Genomic DNA, 22,558 nt, shown 5'->3' with positions numbered 1-22,558 from the left:
GAATAAAAAAGAGGTGGCTTTTTAAAAGGCAAACATTTAAAATGGTGTCTCTAGCAAAAAGGGTATGAGAATTACAGCACTCGAAGGCTGAAACGGAGAGAAAGCAGCATAATGTAGAGCAAGTCTCCACAGCTTGGCGTGCAGAGCTGGCAAGACCCAAGCAGAGGGCAGAGAATGGTAAAGTTAAGGAACTTTCTCGTTCAGGTGTCCTCGGTCAATGTAGGCCCAGTCTTTTGTTTAAAATGGTATGGTCTCCCAGAAAATCAGACACCCTCATATCCAAACACATAAAAACATTTCAAAGAAGAGGCTTTTCTGTTATCCTTTAGACTCCCAACTCCTCTGTCTCCTATAAATGGTCAGTTACTATGCTGTCATCTTCCTCTTTGAGGAACCCCTCATCCCCACCCACCCCTTTCCTCTCTCTTCTCTGGCCTTCACCCCAATCTGAGGTGAACTTGGGGGATCCAGACCTTTCACTGTGTCAAACAAGCCAAGTACCCTCACTAGTTTCCACAGGCTGTCCCTTCAGGGGCTCTGACCATCTGAAGGACATCCACATGTTTCCAACTGACCCTCAGAATCTAGATCTTCTGTTGGCAGCATACCTTCCCCATAGGCCATGTCTCTCCTTCCCCAACAGAGGCTCCTCTGCCATCCCACACCGCCCACCACACCACACCACACCACCCTTTGTAAGGATCAGAATGGTGACACACCGACTACGAGTTCAGCACTGGGCTACACACAACTTCCGATTCCCACTCTGCCCGTCCATGGAGGCGTCAGGACTGGATGTGGAACCCAGGTGGCCGGACAGCCAAGTCCAGGCACTCTCCACCACCCCGCAATGCCCCCAATGATCCCATACCACCTTTCAGCTACACATAAAATCGCTTTTCCTGCTTGCCTCCAGTATGAAGCCAGTGACTCGAAGTGAGGGAGGGTCGATATGGGCCCAACGACTTGCCACCCGTGGTTAGGACGCTGGATGAGGTTCTCTGGGGGAGGTCCCTCAGGAGGAATCCTGGCTGAGCACAGCACCAAGAACCGTGATTGCACGTCTACCAACTGGCGGGTGTGTATCTTTACAGACTGCCTCACCAGCAAGGTTGCCTTCGGGAACCAGCTGTGAAAGCTAACGACAGCCAGCAGTGGGTCGTGGCTAGGTGTGCGCCGTGGTCTCACTCCTGACTCTGCTTTTTTCCTTCCTCCTGTTTTCTCTCTGTGGCCAAAGTGCCTTATCTCTGTAGGTCATTTTTAACCTTCTCTAGGACACAGCAAGAAACAAACAAAAAATCCTATCTTGAATTTTCCTTATCACCCCATACGCTTCTTCTGATTATCTCTCTGTCCTTATCGAGTCACAGCTCCAGCGGGAAATCAAATGCAAGGCTCACGCTCTGAGGATGAGCCTTTACGTAAAAATATCGTTTCGAATTATACTTGGAGTAGCCAGCCATTCTTGACTGCAATTCTGACCTCTTCCCCACTCTGCTTTCCGAGTCTCGCCACAAGGAAAGACATATGAGCAGGGAAGGCTTAGAGGTAGAGACAGCACCCAAACCATTGGCCACAAACCCAGGGGGACATGCCAACCTACCTTGGTCAAATCCATTCCAAGTTTGAGCTGTGAAATGAGATGAAGAATTACACTACGTTGATCCTCCATGACGCCCAGTTCTGTCTCTTCCTTATCTTCAGTGTCGCTTCTTTCATCTTCGGACAAATCCAGTTCAGGGCCTGAGTTTGGCTAAAACAAATCATCAATAAAAATCACCAGCTGGTCCAGCAGACGTTATAAACATAGCATATGAACCCGTATGATTAACAATGTCAGAGGAAACCCAATCCTGCCCCAGGAAGAGTTTCTTTATAAACCAGCCCTGTTGGCCATGGGGTGGAGGGTGACCCTTTTTTGGGGTGCAGGTCATCTGCACCCACCCTCTCACCCACCTTCTCCTCATTAAGCTTCTGGTCTAAGGCCTTCCCCTAACAAAGTTTCCTGCCCTTTAAGAAACTGTAACACACAAGTATGAGCCCCCTTAACCTTGACTATTCTCAAACAATATTTTCCTATTAACTTGCACAACCCAGGACACTTTATATAAATTTTTCTATTTTTAAGTAAAAGTCAGATACCCTTTGGGACTGACTGAAATTACCTTATTTACGGGAAAATTTACTTGGAGACCATTTCTCCTCACATCAGTTAATATCACTAGAGCAAGTGTAAAAACTGGCTCAGAGTTGACATTAATTTAGGGAGGGAGACAAAAATGAAAATGTAAGGAACAACTCAAATTTTATAATATGCTGAGATTCATGCTGGCCAACAGACACTGCTTTCCTTAATGCAAGTTTATTAATTCAATTGCTTGGTTCCAATGTTTCAATGACATAGAAAACAGGCAAGTTAACAAACAAAATGTGCAAAGGGAATGACTGAGCACAAAATGTTTTAATACTCAAGAATCAAGAACTCTGGCTACAGTGCAAAGCTGTCCTCAGAATTCTGTGGAAAAAAGTAACCCCATCCCACCATTCCACGTTCTTATAGTACTTGTTCATATGGAAGCAAAAACACTGCACAAAACATTATACAATTGTTTCTAATTATCGATGACAGATCAGACACAATGAACTTAACATATGAAATGCAAGAGCTCAAAGATGTTAGATATAAAAGGATACAGACTTGCCCAAATGTCCATGCAAAAACGAACGATTCATAAACCTATCTGGACAGAATCATCTCATTTTATCTAAAGGCACTTCCAATAAGCAAAGGTTATCTTAGTGATTGAGGTGGTTGTAATTGTCTGGCCTGACATACGTGTGCCAGCCATTCCTTACCAGTACTCCAGAGGGGAAACAGTGCTACTCCCCTCCTTGGGTAGGCATTTTTAAAATTTCAATTGAAAGAGACATTTTCCATAGACCTACTTCTCCAATTATTCTCAGTCTTCTCTGAGTAACCCTAATTCTGGGTAGACAGTAGGGAAGCCTCAGTGATGCCCATGGGACACCCCCAGCTAAAAGTTGCGTTTCCTCCATCATGTGCCTGGTCCTCTGGCCTCATGGCAATGTGTGTTATCTGACATCATCGGCAAGTTGCTTTACTAGAACATGCTGAAGTAATGGAGGATGCCTGACTCCATCCTGTTCCAGAGAAGACTAACGAGAGGCAAGTCTGGGGAATCTGGGCTGCCCTGATTCCACGCTGGCAGGTCAGAGAACTCAGACACAGTCCCTTCCGGTGGCAAAGGTGCTGCTGGCCTACTTCTTTGTGGAGACCCGGTAGTCAGTAGTTTGTATCAGCAGAATTCCCCTCAACCCAGGGCAGCTGGGGGAGGAGGGGGCAATGCCTGGGCATCTTGCTTTGGGTGGAAAAAAGATCATCAAAAACAAATCAAGCCATCAGGTCCCCAAGGGGGTGCATCTCAACAGGAAAGTTAGCTATATTTTGAGTACAATTATTCCTGTTTGAAATTAGTTGTTCTCACAGAGTACTCACTGCAAACTAAACAAATCAATAGCTCAAGTGAGGCAGCCATAAGCTTTCCGAAGCAAAGAATGATTCTTCTGAAAATGTGATTTCGCATTTGCCCACAAGCCAATGCACAGGGTAATCACCATCCTTCTCACTCACTGCCACACTCAGTGCAACGTGTTTACAGACCACCTGGGATCACCACCTCCTTCTGCTGTCTGCCTTACTTGAAAATTAAACCCAGCTTGTCCCTGATTCCAGTAGCCAGGACGCCGTCAGTAAGATCCTGCCACACAATACTAAGAACACACATTAATGTGCACGTAAACTGCTCCAGCTCTTCCCACTGTGTCTGTTGATCACTGTCAGAGACACTGGCTCCAGCAAAGAGAATAAAAGCGGGGGCACAGGCCCCAGAAGCTGACTCACTCCAGGGGACTTGTGGCCAGAGCTCCTGGGGGCCCGGAAGTCCTGCCAAGGGAAGAAAGGCCATGGGCAGCCTGACACACATCCGCCTCATTGGCTCACATCCTTAGCAGACTCTGCCCTAAGCTTAAACAAAGATCCAGCAATATTGCTGTCTCCCACAGCTTCTGAGAACTTGCCCTTTTCTTACGGTATGATTTGCAAAAAAATTCTCCTACCCAACCTCAAGTAAATAATCAGGGTTAAAAAAAAGAAGAAGAAAAAAACTAGTTTCACTCATCACATTGTTAGTGAACATCTTAAAGGACACCCACAATTCCACCCGCTCTGGGACTCAGTCCGTTTGCAGAAAGGTGAGACTATCCTCTGTTTTGGATCCAAAATGAGGGTGCTTGGATACAAAGGTGAGACTATTTGACCAGTCAACTCAGTTTGAAAGATGTGAACTGGCAACGGAAACACAAATCTGTTGACCTCCACAAAACACCTACTGTTAGCAAGCACTGCAAGAAATGGAGGATTTGAATAGCCAGGCTTTGATGGAGTTTTAAAGGCAGAAAACCTACCCTTAGGGTCAGGGGTTTGTTGATTCTACTACTCTGATGTGAAATCCAAAACAGTGATAATGGTCGCTGGCTAGAAGTCTGTTCTCCATATTCTGGCCCATCCACATTCTCCCCCGCCCTCTCATAGGGGTCTGCTTCTCTCCTGGGGGCCCCTCTCGTCCCTATGGACTTCTGCTTGTAAAGCAATGACATCTGTCTCGAGATGGCAGAACAGTGTTTCTCCATTTCAGAAGAAAGCTGAAAATGAGAAGTGGTTTTATAATGCTGAGGAAGTTCGTAAGACTTAAGTAAGGGGAATATTCAAATACCCCATCCCCTAGAGATCTTTGCAAATGAGCTAGCCCAGCCATAAAAATGTACGCAAACTTGAAGATAAAACGGAGTTAAAATACATTTACAGGAGAAGCAGGCTCTGGAATAATGAGGTTGTTAATAAAACCAAAACTTATGACTCAATATTTCTACCACGTGAACACTTCAGGGCATCGAGGGCTGTACAAATCAAGTGACTCATGCCTATTAGCAAAGGGTGGGGGGAGGGGAGGACAAGTACATTTGATGGACAGGAAACAGCCACATGGCAGGCTGGGGTTTAGGGACACTCGTTGGTGGCTCAGCAGTCACCTATGTGCCAGAACAAGGTTTCTTAATCTGGGCCCTATGGACACTCCTTAAGATATCTACCACCATCCTCAACATTTTATATAAAAACTGTATTTGGGCATTTTTCTGGAGCGAGGGTCCATGCCTTCATTGGATTCGTAGAAGGGTCTCTGTCCCTGGGCTAACCTCAGGCCTCTCAACAACCAAAGGGTCTGAGGTCACGTAAAAGAGATGGGCTCTCAGGGTGGGAAGTGGTCTAATCAGATGGTCACAGCACCTGCAGATGTGGCCCTGTCTTGAACCACAGAACTCTACTTCTTATCCAGTAGGGAATGGCACATGCACGAGACCAAAGCTAGAAGCAAAACTGTGACCTGTGTTCAACAGTCTCCCTTAGGTGGACATCACTGTTGGGGGAACACTCAACTTTGCTTTCGTCTCTTCTTTTTAACAAAAGTCTTAATTCTTCAATACCAGTGCAAATTCCAAGCAAGACTGTAATTCCAATCTAGGTATTTTATTCAATACACATATGTAATTTAACTGTAGTTTGGGTCAGTTTCAGGAAAAAACCATGAACAGACATTTATCTTCAGAGTCCGTTCATTTCCTTATCGCAGGCCTCACTCCAAAGCTCCACCCCTTCCCAGCACCTCTTTCCCATTTTCCCTTCCTTCAACAGTGCACATTCAACCCATCCTTCTTTCTTCACAAAGATCTCTCTTCTTTTCTTAACTAAGACCTGCTACTCAGAGAGCTAGGAGCAACATAAGGAATTTGGCCTACTAACGTCCTCTTTATTTGTAAATGTCTAATCACCTAGCATCTGAACTCAAAGGGCCAAATCCTTACTTAACTGGAGGCATCGTGAGAGAGGCCTATGTGGTTGCATTACCCAGCCTTTGCAGAAGCTTTTTCTCTGTTGAACAGGGAGCAATTCATGCCAGAGCCCTTAAATCACAGACATGCAGATGTGAGGGGTCTACTCTCGCAAGGATTAAGTGGGTTCCTACAGCCATCTTCCGCCCAAGTAAATAAGCATCCTGGAAGATGTATTCTTGAATAGACAATATCTTTAGCAGAAAAACATAACAAGCTGAGTTCAAGGGATCTGCAACTATCCTGAAAATCTACCTGACCAAGGACAGAAAATAAAGCCAGCTACCCACGAACATCAAATTTTCTTCCAACAGCGAGCATACTGCAGCTCAATCATTTCAAAGCCTGGCATCTATCCCCCTCACACTGTTACCTTGGCACAGAGGCACGGGGTAAACTGAGTCAGACCAAAGAACCTCGGTATTGAAATGACAAGTACCAAACACTGTCTAGGTATTGCCTGGAAACCCACAGCAAAATGGGGGAACCCAGCCATGTCAAAAAGAATATCTGGGGGACGGCCCCGGTGGCTCAGGCAGTTAGAGCTCCATGCTCCTAACTCTGAAGGCTGCCGGTTCGATTCCCACATGGGCCAGTGGGCTCTTAACCACAAGGTTGCCAGTTCAATTCCTCGAGTCCCGCAGGGGATGGTGGGCTCCGCCCCCTGCAACTAAGATTGAACACGGCACCTTGAGCTGAGCTGCCTCCCGGATGGCTCAGTTGTTGGTTGGAGTGCGGGCTCTCAACCACAAGGTTGCCAGTTCAATACTCGAGTCCCTCCAAGGGATGGTGGGCAGCGCCCCCTGCAACTAAAATTGAACACTGCACCTTGAGCTGAGCTGCCGCTGAGCTCCCAGATGGCTCAGTTGGTTGGAGCGCGTCCTCTCAACCACAAGGCTGCCGGTTCGACTCCCGCAAGGGATGGTGGGCTGTGCCCCCTGCAACTAACAATGGCAACTGGACCTGGAGCTGAGCTGCGCCCTCCACAACTGAGACTTAAAGGACAACAACTTGAAGCTGAACATTACCCTCCACAACTAAGATTGAAAGGACAACTTGACTTGGAAAAAAGTCCTGGAAGTACACACTGTTCCCCAATAAAGTTCTGTTCCCTTTTCCCAATAAAATCTAAAAAATAAAAAATAAAAAATATAAAAAAAAGTAACTGCTGTTTAAAAGGTTAAAAAAAAATGGCAAAAACTGCAATAAAAAAAAAAGAATATCTGGTATTCAGAGGAACACAGACAGGTGGGCGGTGCCCCAGCCTCAGATATCCTCAAATGAGAGAAACATCAGGATATACAGCAGCAGGCAAAGGAGTAACAGGGAATGGTGTGACCTCCTATACAACTTCTCAATTCCATCACTACACAGAACATGCGCCCACATGCAATAACGGCCAGCAGGCCAAGCCCGCTTCTGATCACTAGGGGACAAGAGTCAATAGAAGTTGGTTTGCCAGAAAACAAGTTCTAGAAAACATAGGAATGTGAAGGTGAAACATGGAGAGAGGTTAGGGGTCCAGAGAGATTGGAAGACTAGGTAAATGGAAGACAGACAAAGGGGACAAATAAAGAAATGCAGTGAATACTGGAAGAAAAGCAAGAGGTCTGAGTGTCTAAGAGGTTCAAGTTCCCAGGGACCAACTACTGAATCATTTTTTTTTTTTTTTCGGTTCTAATGATAATGGCGTTATGATGTTGATGACAGTGACAGTCACGGAATCCACAAAACCAAGGGTTTATTCCCATTTATCTCTCCTCATTTTTTTTCATGTCAATGTTCACAGCATATTTAATCAAACTATCACAATCATTACTTGATCCTCAGAGTGTGCCTTCACATTAGTAATATTTTACATGCTAAGAAGCCCCATCTAACAGCCCAAGGTCCTGAAAACCGGCAGAGCTGCATTCGGAGAGCCAGCCCAACTCTGTACATACGTCAGTGACATCAGCATAGCCTGGGGTGTACAATGATGGCCAGCAGTCCAGCAAATTCCACTCATCCCCCAATACGAAGTTTTTATCGCATGACTATCAAGTGCAGGGAACACCCTGTCACATGCTTGGAGAAATTATTTCCCCTGAGGAAACACACAGACATAAAATGTTGTCATATGAGTATAAAGTGGCTGCTCCTAGCGACCTACTGTCCTTTCCATGCTTCACACAAGTGGGATTTCTCCTCCGGAAGAGTTTCTTTTGTGCACGTCTCTAATTCCCCAACAGGAGGCCATTGCGCTGGGTGGAAGGTCTCACCGTCCACTGGGTGGATGCTCTCCTCTGCTCAGCTGTCATGCCAAAGCGCTTGATGTCAAACACATGTCTTCGGCTGGTGTCTTGCCCAGCTGATGCCCCTCGGCCCTGACGCAGGGCAGCTGTTGAAGGCTCCTCACATGTACTATCTTCTACATGAAGCCACGTCCAAAGCCAGGTTACCAACTGTGCCTTGAAGGCCACCACCATATGTAGAGAACTTTATCTTGCCATTTGGAGGTAGGTACAATGAGGCCACTGTGTGTGGGGGGGGATCCAATGGAGATGTTGGCTCTTATCCTTGACAGGTTCAAGTATAAGCATGTCCACACAGCAGGCTGGGCCCAGCTGCCATTTTGGAGATGCTGAGTTGGTTGCCAGTGACATCACAATGCTCTGCCGCCTCCCAGTGGATGTGCTGGCTTTCTTGCTCTAACCACACATACACACACATTTGCCACATTTGGCTCTCATAGACTGGAAGGACAGATGCTCTTCCTGAGCAAAGGGGCCGACCTGCAGAAAGGTTAATTTTAAATAAAATACACCCTGGAAGGGAGAAGGAAGTCACTTCTGGGGAGGGGAGAGAGTGGGGGGCATTCATAATCAGTTAAGATAATCAGGAACAATTATACCAAGAGGATTCAAAAGGGGCTCCTTTAAAAACATTCGAGGGGAGCATTCCTGGAAACAGCAGCATCCATCTCTTTCTGATTTCCACATATCTGCTTGGAAGCCATTTTTTAAATGAAAGCAAAGAAAAGAAAAGGGAATTGAGAAGAAGCAAAGAAAATCTAAAGAAAGTACCAAAAAGAAAAGGAAGCAGCAGCAGCAAACGCCGTTGGGGCTTCGGACACATACCAATGAGAGTGCTGGCCACCAGCATGCAGGAATCAAGAGCCCACAAACCGTAAGTTTAAGCCCCTCTGGCATCAGCCTGCAGCCAGGAATAAAGGGAAGGGAGCAAACAGGATGGGCCTACATGCTTTATGACATTATTTCCATTAGCAAAAGTCTGGCACTTTCAAACCAAATCCAGCACTGACTCAATAGCCTGGCCAGGGCTCAGCAAGACTCAGAAAGTGAAGCTGGGTCAGGCTGAGGGGCATAGGCCATCACGGCCTCATTCTGGTGTTGCACAGGTCACATTTCCAAACCCACAAGAAGCGTGCTAGCCCTGGGATAAGTCACAAGAAGGAAAAGAAAGAGGCCACAAAAATGGAGAACGCAATGCCCAGAGCTTTGGGAGGCAGCGACACATAAAAGGGAGAGTTCTGAGCTTTGGCTGCAGAGAGACAGCCCTGGCTCTAAATCCCGAATCCACTACCTCCCACCTGTCAGGCCCCGTCTCTTCATCTGTGAAATGGAGGTGGTACCACCCACACCTCTGTGCTTTGTCTTTAGAGGCCTAAAGACAAAGCACAGACAGCACTGAGCCCAGTGCTGGGCACAGAGCAAATGCACAGTACAAAGCCACTGCTCTCAGGAGGGCATGGCTTCCACACTGGGCAGGCGAGCGTACCTGTGGGCGTGCTCATCTAGGTCCCTGCTAAAGTACCAACAAGCTCCTGCTGTGCCCTTCCCCTCCTCTCTGGCGGCGCCCCTCTGGAAGCTGCGCGATGTGGCCCAAACTCCTTTCACAGGCCCTGCCCAGAAATGAGGGCACTGAGGGCTCTGGGGCTGCAAAGGTCCAGGCCCCCCAAAGAGTCCATGGCCTGGACCTTGAAGTAGCATCACTTCCCGGATCTGGGGCTGCCCCAGGAAGGGATTCATAGAAATCTCTGAACAAAAATCTCAGCCAAGGGTCACATGCAGATCTGGGAGCCACTCGAGACAAACACAAAGCAGTAGGCAGTGAACTGGAGAATGCATTCCATCGTCCGGCCCCAGAACACCAGCTGTTGTCTGGAGTGACAGGACCAGTGGGCCTGCCATCCACACGACCCAAGTTCTCTAGAAGGCCCCAGAAACATAGGGAAGAAACTCCTTCGAGACCCATTCTAGCCTTCCAGTCCTCTGGTAAGAGGAATAGCAATGGTTTAAGACATAAAAGCCCTCCTTTAGGGTGGGTTGAGTGGTAAGCAGGCACCAGGCCTGAGAGAGTTATCCCAGTCGCCCTGAACACCCATAGTTGGCACATTAGATATAAGGGTGCTTAAGACGCGGCCTCTGCATTCACCAAGCTAGCAATCTGCTTGAGGAGAAGTCCACAGATCTTTCTTCCTCCCAGCCCTGGGTGGAATTGGTGAGTTCCAGCTTATCATACGAGACAGTTCAACCGCATTGGGCAGAGCTAGTACCTCCATCCTAATAAGGAATCCCTCTGCACTCCGTACACACCCAACCTGGCACTTAGCAAATTGTATCTATGCAACTGCACTTCTGCTTGCCCACTGGAGCAAGAATGTCAAGTCTCTTTTGGTAGAGGAACACTGATTATCGGGGCTGGTTACTTACGGTCCTGGGTTGCAGGGACTTAGAAGCCACTTCCAGGCTCCAGGAGAAAGAATGCCGAGATCAATTGGTAATAGCAGCCAGGAGCTCAGGAGTGGACAGTGGTGGCCATGTGGCTGTCAACTTACCCTAATCAAAACTCCTTGGATGACAGGAATCTCTAATTCAGGCTTTCATTTCTAGACTCCCAACAAAAAGGCTGGTTTTTCATAAGAGGGGCTCAATCAAATTTTTTTAAAGGAATGAATAAATAAAACTAAAGAAAAGTGGGGAAAACTTGAATGTACAAGGACAAAAATCCTGATTTAAAATTAAAAGGACAGCCAATCACAAAAGACCACATTTATATGATTCCACTGAAATGAGACATCCAGAATAGGCACATCTAGAGAGACAGAAAGGAGACTGGTGGTTGGCAGGGACTGGGAGGATGGGTGGAGTCGGGGTGACAGCTGAAAAGCATGAGGTTTCTTTTTTGAGTTAATGAAAACGTTCTAAAATTGTGGTGACAGTGGCACATATCTGCGAATATACCAAAATCCATGGAACGGTACACTTTAAATTGGTGAATTGTATGGCATGTCAATTACATATCAATAAAACTGTTATTAAAATAAAAACAAATAAAAGGGCATAGGATACAAAGTCAAACAAGGACAGAAGAAGGTCATGGCCTGGGTAACCAGAAAGGAGTGCTCAGGGACAGGCCCTGAGCTGGGTCTTACCACAGAGCAGTGCTTAGGGCAGCCAAGGAAAGAAAGGGACCTCCCAAAAGAAGGAGTGACGCGATGGTCAGGGACGTCTGGCTGAGGCCAGACGTTATGCGGCTTTGACCTTCTGACTAGACTCACTCCCTTGGAGAGCCCACCGCGTGCCATGGCTTTAAGCCATTTATACACTGGTGACTTCTAAATTTCTACTTCAAATTCAGCCTTCTCTCCTGAACGTCAGCTTTGTGCATCCAGCTGCCTATTCACCATTGACCCCTGAGTTATCTGTGGCAGGCGGAGTAACAGATGCCCAGAGATTTCCAGGTCCTAATCCTGGGGACCTATGAATCTGGCACTTTACATGACACAAGATGTGATTCAGTTAAGGGTCTTGAGATGGGGAAAGTATCCTGGATTGCCCAATGGATCCAATACAATCACACAAATCCCTAAAATTAGAGACTCTTGGCTGTGGTCAGAAGGAGATAGAAGTGTGGTCAGAGAGACACAACATGGCTGGCTTTGGAGAGGCGGGAAGGGGGTCATAAGCCACAGCAAGCAGGCAGCCTCTAGAGGCTGGGAAAGGTAAGGAAATGGATTCTCCCCTAGAGCCTCCAGAAAGGAAGGCAGCCCTGCCAACACCTTGATTTTAGCCCAGTGAGAACTGTGTCGGACATATGACCTACAGAACTGTTAGATATAAATATGTGTTGTGCTAAACCAGTAAGTCTGTGATCATTTGTTACAGCAGGAATAGAAAACTAACACACTAGTAGGCATATCAAATTTCATATGCCCCCAAACAGACCTTTCGGTTCACACCTCCAAAATGCGACCCTCTCCATCTCAGGAAATGACAACTTCGCTTTTCCAGTCACTCAGCCAAAACCTTGGCACCGTCCCTGACGTCACGCTCCTGCTCATGCTCTACCCCACATCATGTCCAGCAGCAAACCCTGCCAGTTACATCCAGATCTGATGGCTCCTCACCACCTGCACCACCCTGAGAGGCACAAGCCCCCGTCCTCTCTCACTTAATTACAGTCTGTCTCTCCCCACCACGGCCACAAAGGCATCGTAAATCATAAAGCAGATCACGTAACTCCCATGCTCCAAACCCTCCCCACTTCATTCACAAGACATTTCAAAGTCCTTTCTGTGGCCCATGCGGCCCCATTCCTTCTCTCATCTTGCTTCTCACACACTCCCTCCGTTGTTCACTCATCCCCCACCAGCCACCGTCTGTTCCTCTGTGCATGGCTCACTCCCTCACTTCACCCAGATATTTATTTAGTTATCACCTGACCAGAGCGACTTCCTGGCCACCATCTCAAGGCATCACCTCCCCCCGTTTCTGTCACTGTTCGCTCCTCCCTACCTCCACTTCTCTCAGCACTGACCACTCTCCAGCGTATTTATGATAGACTGACTTTTCATATCACCCCCTGTGGAATGTCAGCTCCCAAGTACCAGGACTGCGTTCTAGTCACTATTGTGTCTCTAGCAACGAAAACAGTACCTGACACTGACATATTAGTGGGATGAGTAAACAAACACTTGGCTTGCCCTCTGGAAATGAGGGATCGCTGAAGATTTCTAAGAGGCTGAAGCATAGAAGCCAGGCCCCGAGGGGATGAATGGTTAATGAACCAGCGGTGTGACTGCAGGCAGGGGCGATGGGGCCCTGAGGACCATTCTGCAAGACGCCTGCAGCAATGGCTGGTGTGAGGGAAACGGCCAGGCAGGCACTAGGGAGGTGGCAGTGGAACGTGCCATGTCCCTCCTTTTCCTTTACTAAGTAAGGAGACATGTCAGGCTCTGTGTTGGGCAGAGTAGAGGAATACAGATGGTGTATGACATGGCCTCAGTCCTCCTGGAACCTGGAACCTTGCTGGACAGACAGTGATTTGATTTGGGGTTCCCACGTGTGAGACCAAACAGTGAGCTATCGCAAGGGCCCAGGAATCGCAGCGGAAGCAATAAGTTGGTAGCAGGCAGATAAGAAAAAAAAAAGTACTGAAGGCAGCAGGCAGAGCCAGAAGCAAACCTGCCTAGCCAAAAATGTCTGCAGACGGAATTATCTTAGTAAACCATGGGCAATATAAAACAGCCAGGAAGATTCATATGGACAGGTTCCATTTGCCTGGGAGAAAAGCTTTTATAATCTTACCTCCCCCTCCTCTCAGATCCACTCACACCTTAAAAGGGTCCCACCAGCATCCTGACTTCTCTCTTTTGCTCACCATTCTCCTCGTCAGCCAGGCCTCCTCGAGGCCTGCAGGCTGCCTTACACGTCCTCAGCACCCCAACTGCTGGGCACCCTCGTGGTCCACATCCCTTTCTTTCCTTGTCTCCTTTATCACATCCCAGGCCTGAGGCACATCATCGTATGAGCCCAACACTTCCTGGATTACCTTTCTTCTCTGGACTCTTACGCTTTGTCTTGTATCACACCCCTAGAATGTTCTTCCCCAGACACTTCTCTCTTCAAAGGTCTTCAATGCTGTCCCCTGGCCCAGAGAAAACTCTCCCCTCACTTAGCCCAACATGGAAGGCTTTCTTCAGCCTGGCCCCCTTCTCCCTTTCCCTCCTGCGCCTCACCTCGGCCCCCAGTCTATACGGACGACAGCATCCTCGTGCTACCCTCTAGGTTGGTATTGCCCAATGCAGTGGCCACTGGCCACGTGGAGCTATTTAAATCAATTAAAACTAAATAAAATCCAAAATTCAGTTTCTCAATGGCACTAGCCACAATTTAAGTACCCAGTAGACACACATGGCTACTGGCTACCATATGGGTAAGTGTACCAAGAAAATATTTTCATCACCGCAGCAAATTATATTGGACGATATGACTCTCCGCTTTTAATGTCTTTCCAATTCCTTTCTTCACATTCTAGCATGCGTTGTGTCTTTGCAAAAACAGCACCGATGCCATGAGGCAGGGTCTAATGACCCTGGGCAGGAGCAAGCCCTCCCTTCTCTAAAATCCCACATGAAAGCTTGCTTCATTGGGGTCGCTTGCCGGTTACTGCCGTGCCTTTCTTTTCTTAACGTCTTGGTAAGATAAAGCTCAGTGAGAATAGCTCATTTTGAAAATCTAAAATTCCTAATGAAGCACAAAATAATAATTTTATAAGCACCTTCACCTCAGAAACAAAATGATAAAGGAAGGATGTATTTGGGGTCTCTAATAGCCATAAAATGATTCTGTGCCTAAAAACTTACAAAGGAATTCTACTACCACCTGTGATTGCTTCTATTGTAACCATTGATACGCGCCAAGAATAGAATTCCGGCTTTCCAGATCCACAGTTTAAATTATTATTGATTTATGCTTTGTGCCGGGTGGTGGATTTCTTCTGATTCTGCAGATGGAAAATGCCTTTATTCAGAAAGTAAACACAATGAAACTAAATTTGATGGCACCACATTTAGTGATTTTTTTTTTCAGATTCTAAACTCGATGCCACTAATGGCTACCCTGCCTTGCTTTTTCCACCAATGATGCACAGTCATGGGCTTGAACTCTAAGGTAGGGACGGGAAGAAAGAGGCACAGCAATGAGAGTATGCAGAGCAGTTCTGAATCAGGCCTACCTAACATGTGGTCCCAGACCTGCCCCCTCAGGTAGGGAATTTGAGAGAAATGCAGAGTCTAGGACCTCGTCCCAGACTGATGGATTCGGAAACTCTGGGGATAGGGGCCCAGACCTGTGTATGTTTCTTTGTTGGCTTTTATTTTTCAATTGAAGTATCATTTAAATAGGTTGCCGTGTACCTACCTTAATGTATAATCCCATGAGTTATGATAAATGTATCACTATATCCAATTAAATTTTTTTTGCCTTTTAATTATTTTTAAGTGTACAGTTCAACAGCATTAACTATATTCACATTGCTGTATAGCAGATCTCTAGAACTTTTTCATCTTGTAAAACAAACTCTGTACCCACTGAACAACTCCCCATTGCTTCCCCTACCCCCTGCAGAACCTGCGCTTTATCAAGCCCTCCAGGTGACTCTGTTGCAGGCTAGCATTTGAGACATGCTTCTCTAATGACCACAGGCCACAGGGTCTGCGAGGAACAACAGAGAAAAGCAGCAGGTGTGCTAGAGACCTGGCACCCAGGAAACACTATAGCAGGAGACGTGTTACTAGCTGTTTCTGGTTCTCTATGCCCAATCCTGAGAGCCCAGTATAGACCTGGCACTGCCTTAGATCCTAGGGAAATCCAAACACAGACAAATAGACAACTTTTCTTAAAGGCTTGTGTAGTCACAAGTTGAATGAGAAAATTGGATTTCTCAACATTAGACCAGGTTCTAGAAATTTCACCCGATGACCCTAAAACAGAATCAGAAAGCGATAAACCTTGATTGGAAGAGGGTGATTGTATTTTCATCACTGGCTGCACCAGATGGTCATTTAATTCCGACTTCGAATTTTATCTGTCTATTTTAATCATTTATGCCTCTTCCTTGGAAATTCCCAACTGATTCTCACCAACGGAAATTTGGGGAGGGTACAATAACACAGAGGAAATAAACAGTAGCATTGCAAACCACAGAATGATTTTGATTTACAAGTCATTGGAAGCAAGAGGCACTTACTGTTCTTTGCAGGCTAAAAAGGGATTGCATCATGAATAATGGAGAAAGCACAGTGCATTAACACTCTTCTGCAGATAATGTTCTCTCCGGGATACACAGAACACACATTCACTGAGGACTTCCTGTGTGCCAGGCACCTATCGATTCAGACACAGTCTCTTCCCAGCCTCCGAAGGACCAAAATCAGGCCAATCTATGCTATTTCACTTCAAGAGTTAAAGTTTCTGGATTAGCATCTCCTGACTCTCAAAAGATCCGCTGACTTAGTACACCACAGCAGATCAAGAGCTAGGAATTTTAGAGACAACCCACAGCTCAGGCAATTTTAGACTTTTCGCTTTTCTTAAAAAGGGTGCTGGCATAGATCTATAATGTACTGATCTGTAAATATTAACAAACCGAGGGGACAGTATCTGGGAGAAAACAGGCGCTAGGGTTTGGCAAATAAAAAAGAAATAAACCAAAAACTAAAACACTACACCTTTTAATTTTATGATGTGGAAGCACCAATAAGGCCCTATTACAGCTACAACCTCTAAATCCCACTCAATACTTTTTGGTTCCAACAGCAGGCATTTTCTCTGCTTTTTAATTTGCATTATGTGTGTCCATTTTTCTAGCCACTGTGACAGAGGATATTAAAAGAAGGTTTCCCTGTACTTTTATTCAAATGTGAATTGATACTCAGGATTCTAAGAGGGTAATTGCAGCAATTCATATTTTTTTTCATATTATTCCACTGCCATAAAATCTAAATGAGGCTTACTATGTCTTCTACTTTAAAAACTGTCACATTATCATACTCGGCTTTGCCGCACTCTCAAATGCTTCATTCAGTGAAAACTTTGAGGGGAAATATGTGAGATCTGTAATCATCTTAGGGTAATGTGAACACTGTGTGGTGAGCACTATTAATAATCAGAACTGTGGGATTATTATATTTAGCACAAAAAGAAGAGAGTGAATTTTAAGGTGTAAATATACTCAGGAAGGATTTACACGCTTCTAAATATTGAGTTGTTTTGTTTTGTTTTTTAAATCACTCTGAGGCACAGAATTTCTGTTTTTGTATAACATAGCCCTACGATTACTCTCGAAGCTAGGTTTTCTGTCATTTGGGTAGACATTTTGACAAATATGCTACTCCTGGAACAGTAAATCTTCATCCCATTCATAAAGCATGACCATGAAATATACCCTTCATGCAAGTTTAAAAATAACCCATACTATGTAATACTTTATTTGTAATTAATATTTAACTGAATATGTTATCATGCCATCCATAATCCAGCATCTTTAGAACTACAAAAAACTTCTGACATTAAGTGCTTCATTTTTGACAAATAATACTATTGGGTTTGTTTGGTTGGTTTTTCAACTTGGTAAGTATCCTGCATTAAACTGCCTCTAAACCCAGCAACATCAGACCCTGGATGGAGAGGGAGGGTCCAAACCAGAGCCACCACTGAAGGAGTCGCTACACATTTGACATCTACTTCATAGCAAGAAGACAGACCAGGGAGAAGGTGAGGGCAGAGAAAACAAGCACTCCACATAGCCAATGCTCTTAACGAGAGTACTGTTTGATTCTTGCTAGACGACGTTTCCAGAAAGGATAACTGTACGTATTTGTTCTTGTATATTTCCATAGCTGCTGTACCTCCCCCTACAAAACAGCCAACACAAACAGGGCATCATGGTGGCTTACCCCAGTGGGTGGTCCTCGACAGCAACACACAACATTCTGGAGCCTCATTTGAAACTAATGCTAAGTTATGAAAGGATGTCAGGGGAGTCGGACTCTCAAACCCATTGACGTTAAGGGATACTTAATGATAACAGATTTCACAGTGGTGACTGTAACCATGATTGTTGTCCATCACTTCTTACCTCTAAAAGTGCACTGAAGAAGTGGGAAAAACACTTGCTCTACATTATGCAGAACTCATTGACTTGATACAAAAATAATTTTTATAAAACATTAATTAGAAAGTCCAACTGAATTGTAAAATGTGCAAAGGCTATGAATAAGACATTAAAAACAAAAAACAACACAAATGGCAAGAAATATGTGAAACATATTCTTCCCTTCAGTCATAATTATAAAAATAGAAATTAAGATATCATTTTTCTTCTAAAAAAAACAAAACCACCAAAATTGGTCAGAAAATAGGAATGAGATACTCATTCCTAATGGCAAAGGTACAGGAGAATAGCAGCCCTCACACATTCTGTGGGAACATAAATTTGGCTGTCTTGCAGGCAATTTGGTAATATTTAGCAAATTTTAAATGTCCACATTTGTTAACTGAATTCCACTTAAATTCCACTGCTAGACAGTTTCCCTAAATCAGATATATTTGTCTAAGTGTGCAAAATATGTGTAGAGCACTATTTGTAAAAGAAAAATTGAACAACCTAAATGTCTCTCATAGGGCCTGGTTAAATAAATTACGGATTAAACAAGTTAAGATATATGATTCCATGAATTACCATATATTCATAGAGTTGAATGCTTTGCCACTGTTAAAAGGAATGGAAACCATCTCCACATGCTGACATGGGAAGATACCTAAGATACATTGTTAAATTAAAAATTAAAAAGCCACATTTTACATACATTATTTATAGTGTGATTCCATTGTTGTAAAAAAAATAAAATATATGGATATTTATATAAATATAAATACAAATACAAATATATATATATATATGCTGTGCAAGTAAACGCCACAGAAGACACACACTACCCCTTGAAGGAGGTAACGTCACCAGGAATACTTGAAATAGTGGACCTTTACTTCTGACTTCCTAGAAATCCTATGCTATATTTTCTATGCAACAATTATGTTGTTTCACAATAATTTTTAAAGTCCTCTTCCTCCCACTGCCAAGCTATGAATTGTATGAACTGTCAAAGGTGACTTCATGGTTTCATGTCTGGTTTAACTCTAAGGCCCTTAGAAGGCAGTGGGAGGAGGTGAAGGCATGAACAGTGACAGACTGGGAAAAGTAAGTTGGAAAAAGTTTTACTGTGTACAAAAAGCAAAGCTAGTTACTTTTCTCCCAATCAATAACACATCCGGCCGAGGTAACTACTTTCCTCAGAGGAAGCAATTTAAGGATTTGCTCTATTTTCGAGTCCAGTTTTATTTCCATCATATATCTAATGTATTTGGTGAATGCCAACCAACTCACCTGCTTTCGTAGTCTGAATAATGGCCCAAAGATGCCCAAGTCCTAATGAGACAGGTTAGTTAGCATGTCCCTAGGCAGACAGGGAGGTCCCTGGGGGAATAAACACAGACAGCCATATCCTAAAACTCCAGGTTTTGAAATCGCTCCTTCGCTCCAGGACATAATGTAACAAGGCCTTGAGGTTAATCATAAAATTCATTTTGGCCTGACAAATGGAGCGGATCTGATAGAGAAGAGTGGGTTATTTTGCTAATTCCTTCAGGATTGGCAAGCAGAACAAATCTGGTAGACGAATTTCATTAGAAGGCGCCTGTTCCATTCTTTAAACAGCTCCCCTTCCCCAAACAGGCAACGGAAGGTATAAAAGTAAGAGCTTTTGCCTCAGGCACTGGGCACCCCCATTCGGGAACCCCTCCCACTCGGGAGCTCTGACTCTTTGCTTTCAGTAAACTATCCTCTTTTTAAAACCATTTGCCTCTCCTGGGTCCATGTTTCCATTCTTTGGTCTCACGAGACACAATCCCGGCACCCACTCACTCACTCAAAAATCCCCTACATCATTTGAGGACTCACAGAGACATATTCCTCTTTCAGTCAATACCCAGGACGGCAACTATGTTAGGTTACATGGCAGGGGGGATTAAGGTTGCTAATAAGCTGATCTTAAATTAGTAAGATTATCCTGGATTATCTGGGTGAGCCCAATGTAACCACAAGGATCCATAAAAGTGGAAGAGGAAGGTAGAGAGAAAAGCAGAGGGAATTATGACTATGGAAACAGGGTCAAAGAGACACAATGTTCCTGGGACTGAAGATAAAGGGGGTCACAAGCCAAGGAATGCAGGCAGCCTCTAGAAGCTGGAAAAGCCAAGGAAATGGATTCTCCCCTACAGTCTGCAGAAAGGAATACAGTCCTGCCAACACCTTGCTTTCAGCCCACTGACACCTATGTCAGACTTCTAATCTGATCTCCAGAACTGTAAAATGATAAATTTGTGTTGTTTTAAGCTGTTAATTTTGTGGTAATTTGTTACAGCAGCAATAAGAAACTAATACAACCTACCTATAGTTCCTTTATTTCTCTGCATCCCGGATTTCCTCTTGTGGGCAAACCTGGGGTGTGCTGTGAAAATCAGGCCACCTGGACATCCCACCTTACAGATGCCCAATGACCTAGGCCCACACTGCCAACTGGCTGGCTGATTTTTAGGACTTCCTCAGAGAGAACTGAGACAAGATACCAGCAACAAAACTGCCTCGATGACTAAGTTAGCTACATCTGGAGAAGCCATATTTGAGTAAGGTATTAACGAAAGCCCCATCATACAAATAAATTTATTGTTCATCATTTACACTCAGACTACTCTTTTGGAAGACTAACAAAAGAGAAATGACTCACATCAGGAACCCAGAATAGCAGAAAAGCAAATGCTCTTTGGGGTTTCTCAACATACTTCAAACCTACCTACAAGGATAAGATAGATAGGTCAAAGAACAATTTGAATTAGGACTTACTTAATACTCACTACCTACTATGTGCCAGGCACTGAGCTAAAAACAGAAAATCCCTGTTCTCATCTAATTCTCATAACATTTCCAACAGGAAATTGCTCTGATCATTACCATTGAGAATTCACATGCCCACGGTCTCACTACTTACAGGCAATAAGTGAAAGAGCTCAGGTTCAAACTGCTCTGTCAGCCTCCCTAGTGGGGACCCTAGAGAGACATCGTGCTAACCCTCCCCATCAAGAGACAACTTAAACTGATACCTACTCTGCACTACAATGCTCAAGAGAAGAAGAGAACATTAGCTTTGTCCCTATGATGCTAGAAATGCAATCACTGAACTCGACCTCCCCAAAATGCTCCTGGAACTTTGAAAAATGTTTACTCATATCAACAGCCAAATTATCTAAAACAGCATCTCTCACTGTCTTTATTATTTTCTACCTTATGTTCTATCGTTGCTTCTTCAAGGAGTCTGCGTTCTAAAAGGATATAAACCAAAAGCTTGCTTTTGTGAGGTGGGCATTCTGCTCTTTATGAAGCCTGTCTGGCAAGGCTCAGGAAGTAACCGTGATGACATCTGTCTCTCACTTCTGCAGAGCACGAGGAGTTTCCACTCACCTGGGTAAGAACCACTGATCTCATAGAGCAATACCTAATACGAGTGGGTATTTTCTCATTATGGGCATTTCTGTGTAACATCCCATTCTAAATAAAGTTTTGAGCTCTAAAAATTCAACACAATAGGATAAAAAAGTCAGGTAAATGTAAAAGTAGTCCCTTCCTCCTGTTGCCATCTCTTTCTTCAAGTCAGTACACGAAATTGGTATGAGTCCACTATAGGAAAACTTCACATTCCCCCCCCAAAGAAGGCATCGTCTCCCTAAATTACATAATATATGGCTTTTTTAAAGCCAGAGCTACATGTTGGCCCTGCATTGCAGTACAAGAGCCACTGAGAAGGTATTTGGAACCTGAAACACATTTTACAAAAAATAATGTCATTCACGGTGAAGGTCCATTTCCAGAGTAACACATAAAACCCTTTTAAAATCATAAAATGGGTTAAACACTACACATTCACTGTAAGGAGTTGAGATTTGATATTCTTATAATATTAATTTCAAAGTAACTCTCAAAAAGTTATATATATTTCTTATTCTTTTTAAAGGAAAGAAATTCTGATGAAATCGAGTTAAATGTTAAGAGAGATTTGGGGCAATTTGAAGAACACGTCCATGGTTTTAAGGATCGATACACTGTTCTTAAATATGTTTAATTTCATATCTGCAAAAGCTATGATTTCCTTTTCCTCCATGTGGCTGCATTTCCACCAGTCTTCTTATCCTTATTCATGATGAGATCATTTGCTGAGATTACCGTGGCCAACAAAAAAAGCCACATGTGACATAAGGAGGTGACACATGTGACAGCTAGTGTTCACTTAGCTGGCTGTGGTTGGAGAAAAGGGGCTGGGGCTTTGGGGGAGGGATGGGAGTACACTGTTGTCAGAGAAAAAAGAAGATGGCGATAACAGGGTGTCACATGACATCTGACTGCACTTGTCACCTCACAGAGCCCAGTTACTTCCATTGGTCCTTGCTGCTCTAAATCTTTCTGCTGGGGCCAGGAGAGCTCTGATCCTTGGGTGAATAGGGACAGGATGGACAGCCAAATAGCTGCTAATAAAATGTATTCAGTGTTAGAGAAGTGGTTGTTCGAGTCCTACCGTGTTTCCCTGAAAACAAGACCTAGCTGGACAATCAGCTCTAATGTGTCTTTGGAGCAAAAAATAATATAAGACCTGGTATTATATTATTATATTATATGATATTATATGATATTATAT

The 22,558-nt window shown here is 44.5% G+C and overlaps 1 protein-coding gene across 3 annotated transcripts in view; it reads right to left on the bottom strand.

Moving 5' to 3' along the window:
• OSBPL10 (oxysterol binding protein like 10) overlaps positions 1 to 22,558 on the bottom strand; it is a 324,252-nt gene that overhangs the window by 26,569 nt on the left and 275,125 nt on the right. For all 3 annotated transcript variants that reach the window (XM_088798290.1, XM_019727744.3, XM_019727745.3), the window contains one exon: positions 1,604 to 1,753. In XM_088798290.1, coding sequence (XP_088654416.1) covers positions 1,604 to 1,753 — 150 coding nt within the window. The remainder of the gene's footprint in view (positions 1 to 1,603; positions 1,754 to 22,558) is intronic.

Source organism: Rhinolophus sinicus, chromosome 5 (assembly GCF_057876585.1).
Source record: "Rhinolophus sinicus isolate RSI-liver-muscle chromosome 5, RSI-T2T, whole genome shotgun sequence".
Lineage (NCBI taxonomy): Eukaryota > Metazoa > Chordata > Mammalia > Chiroptera > Rhinolophidae > Rhinolophus > Rhinolophus sinicus.
This window is presented reverse-complemented; position numbering and strand designations above follow the sequence as displayed.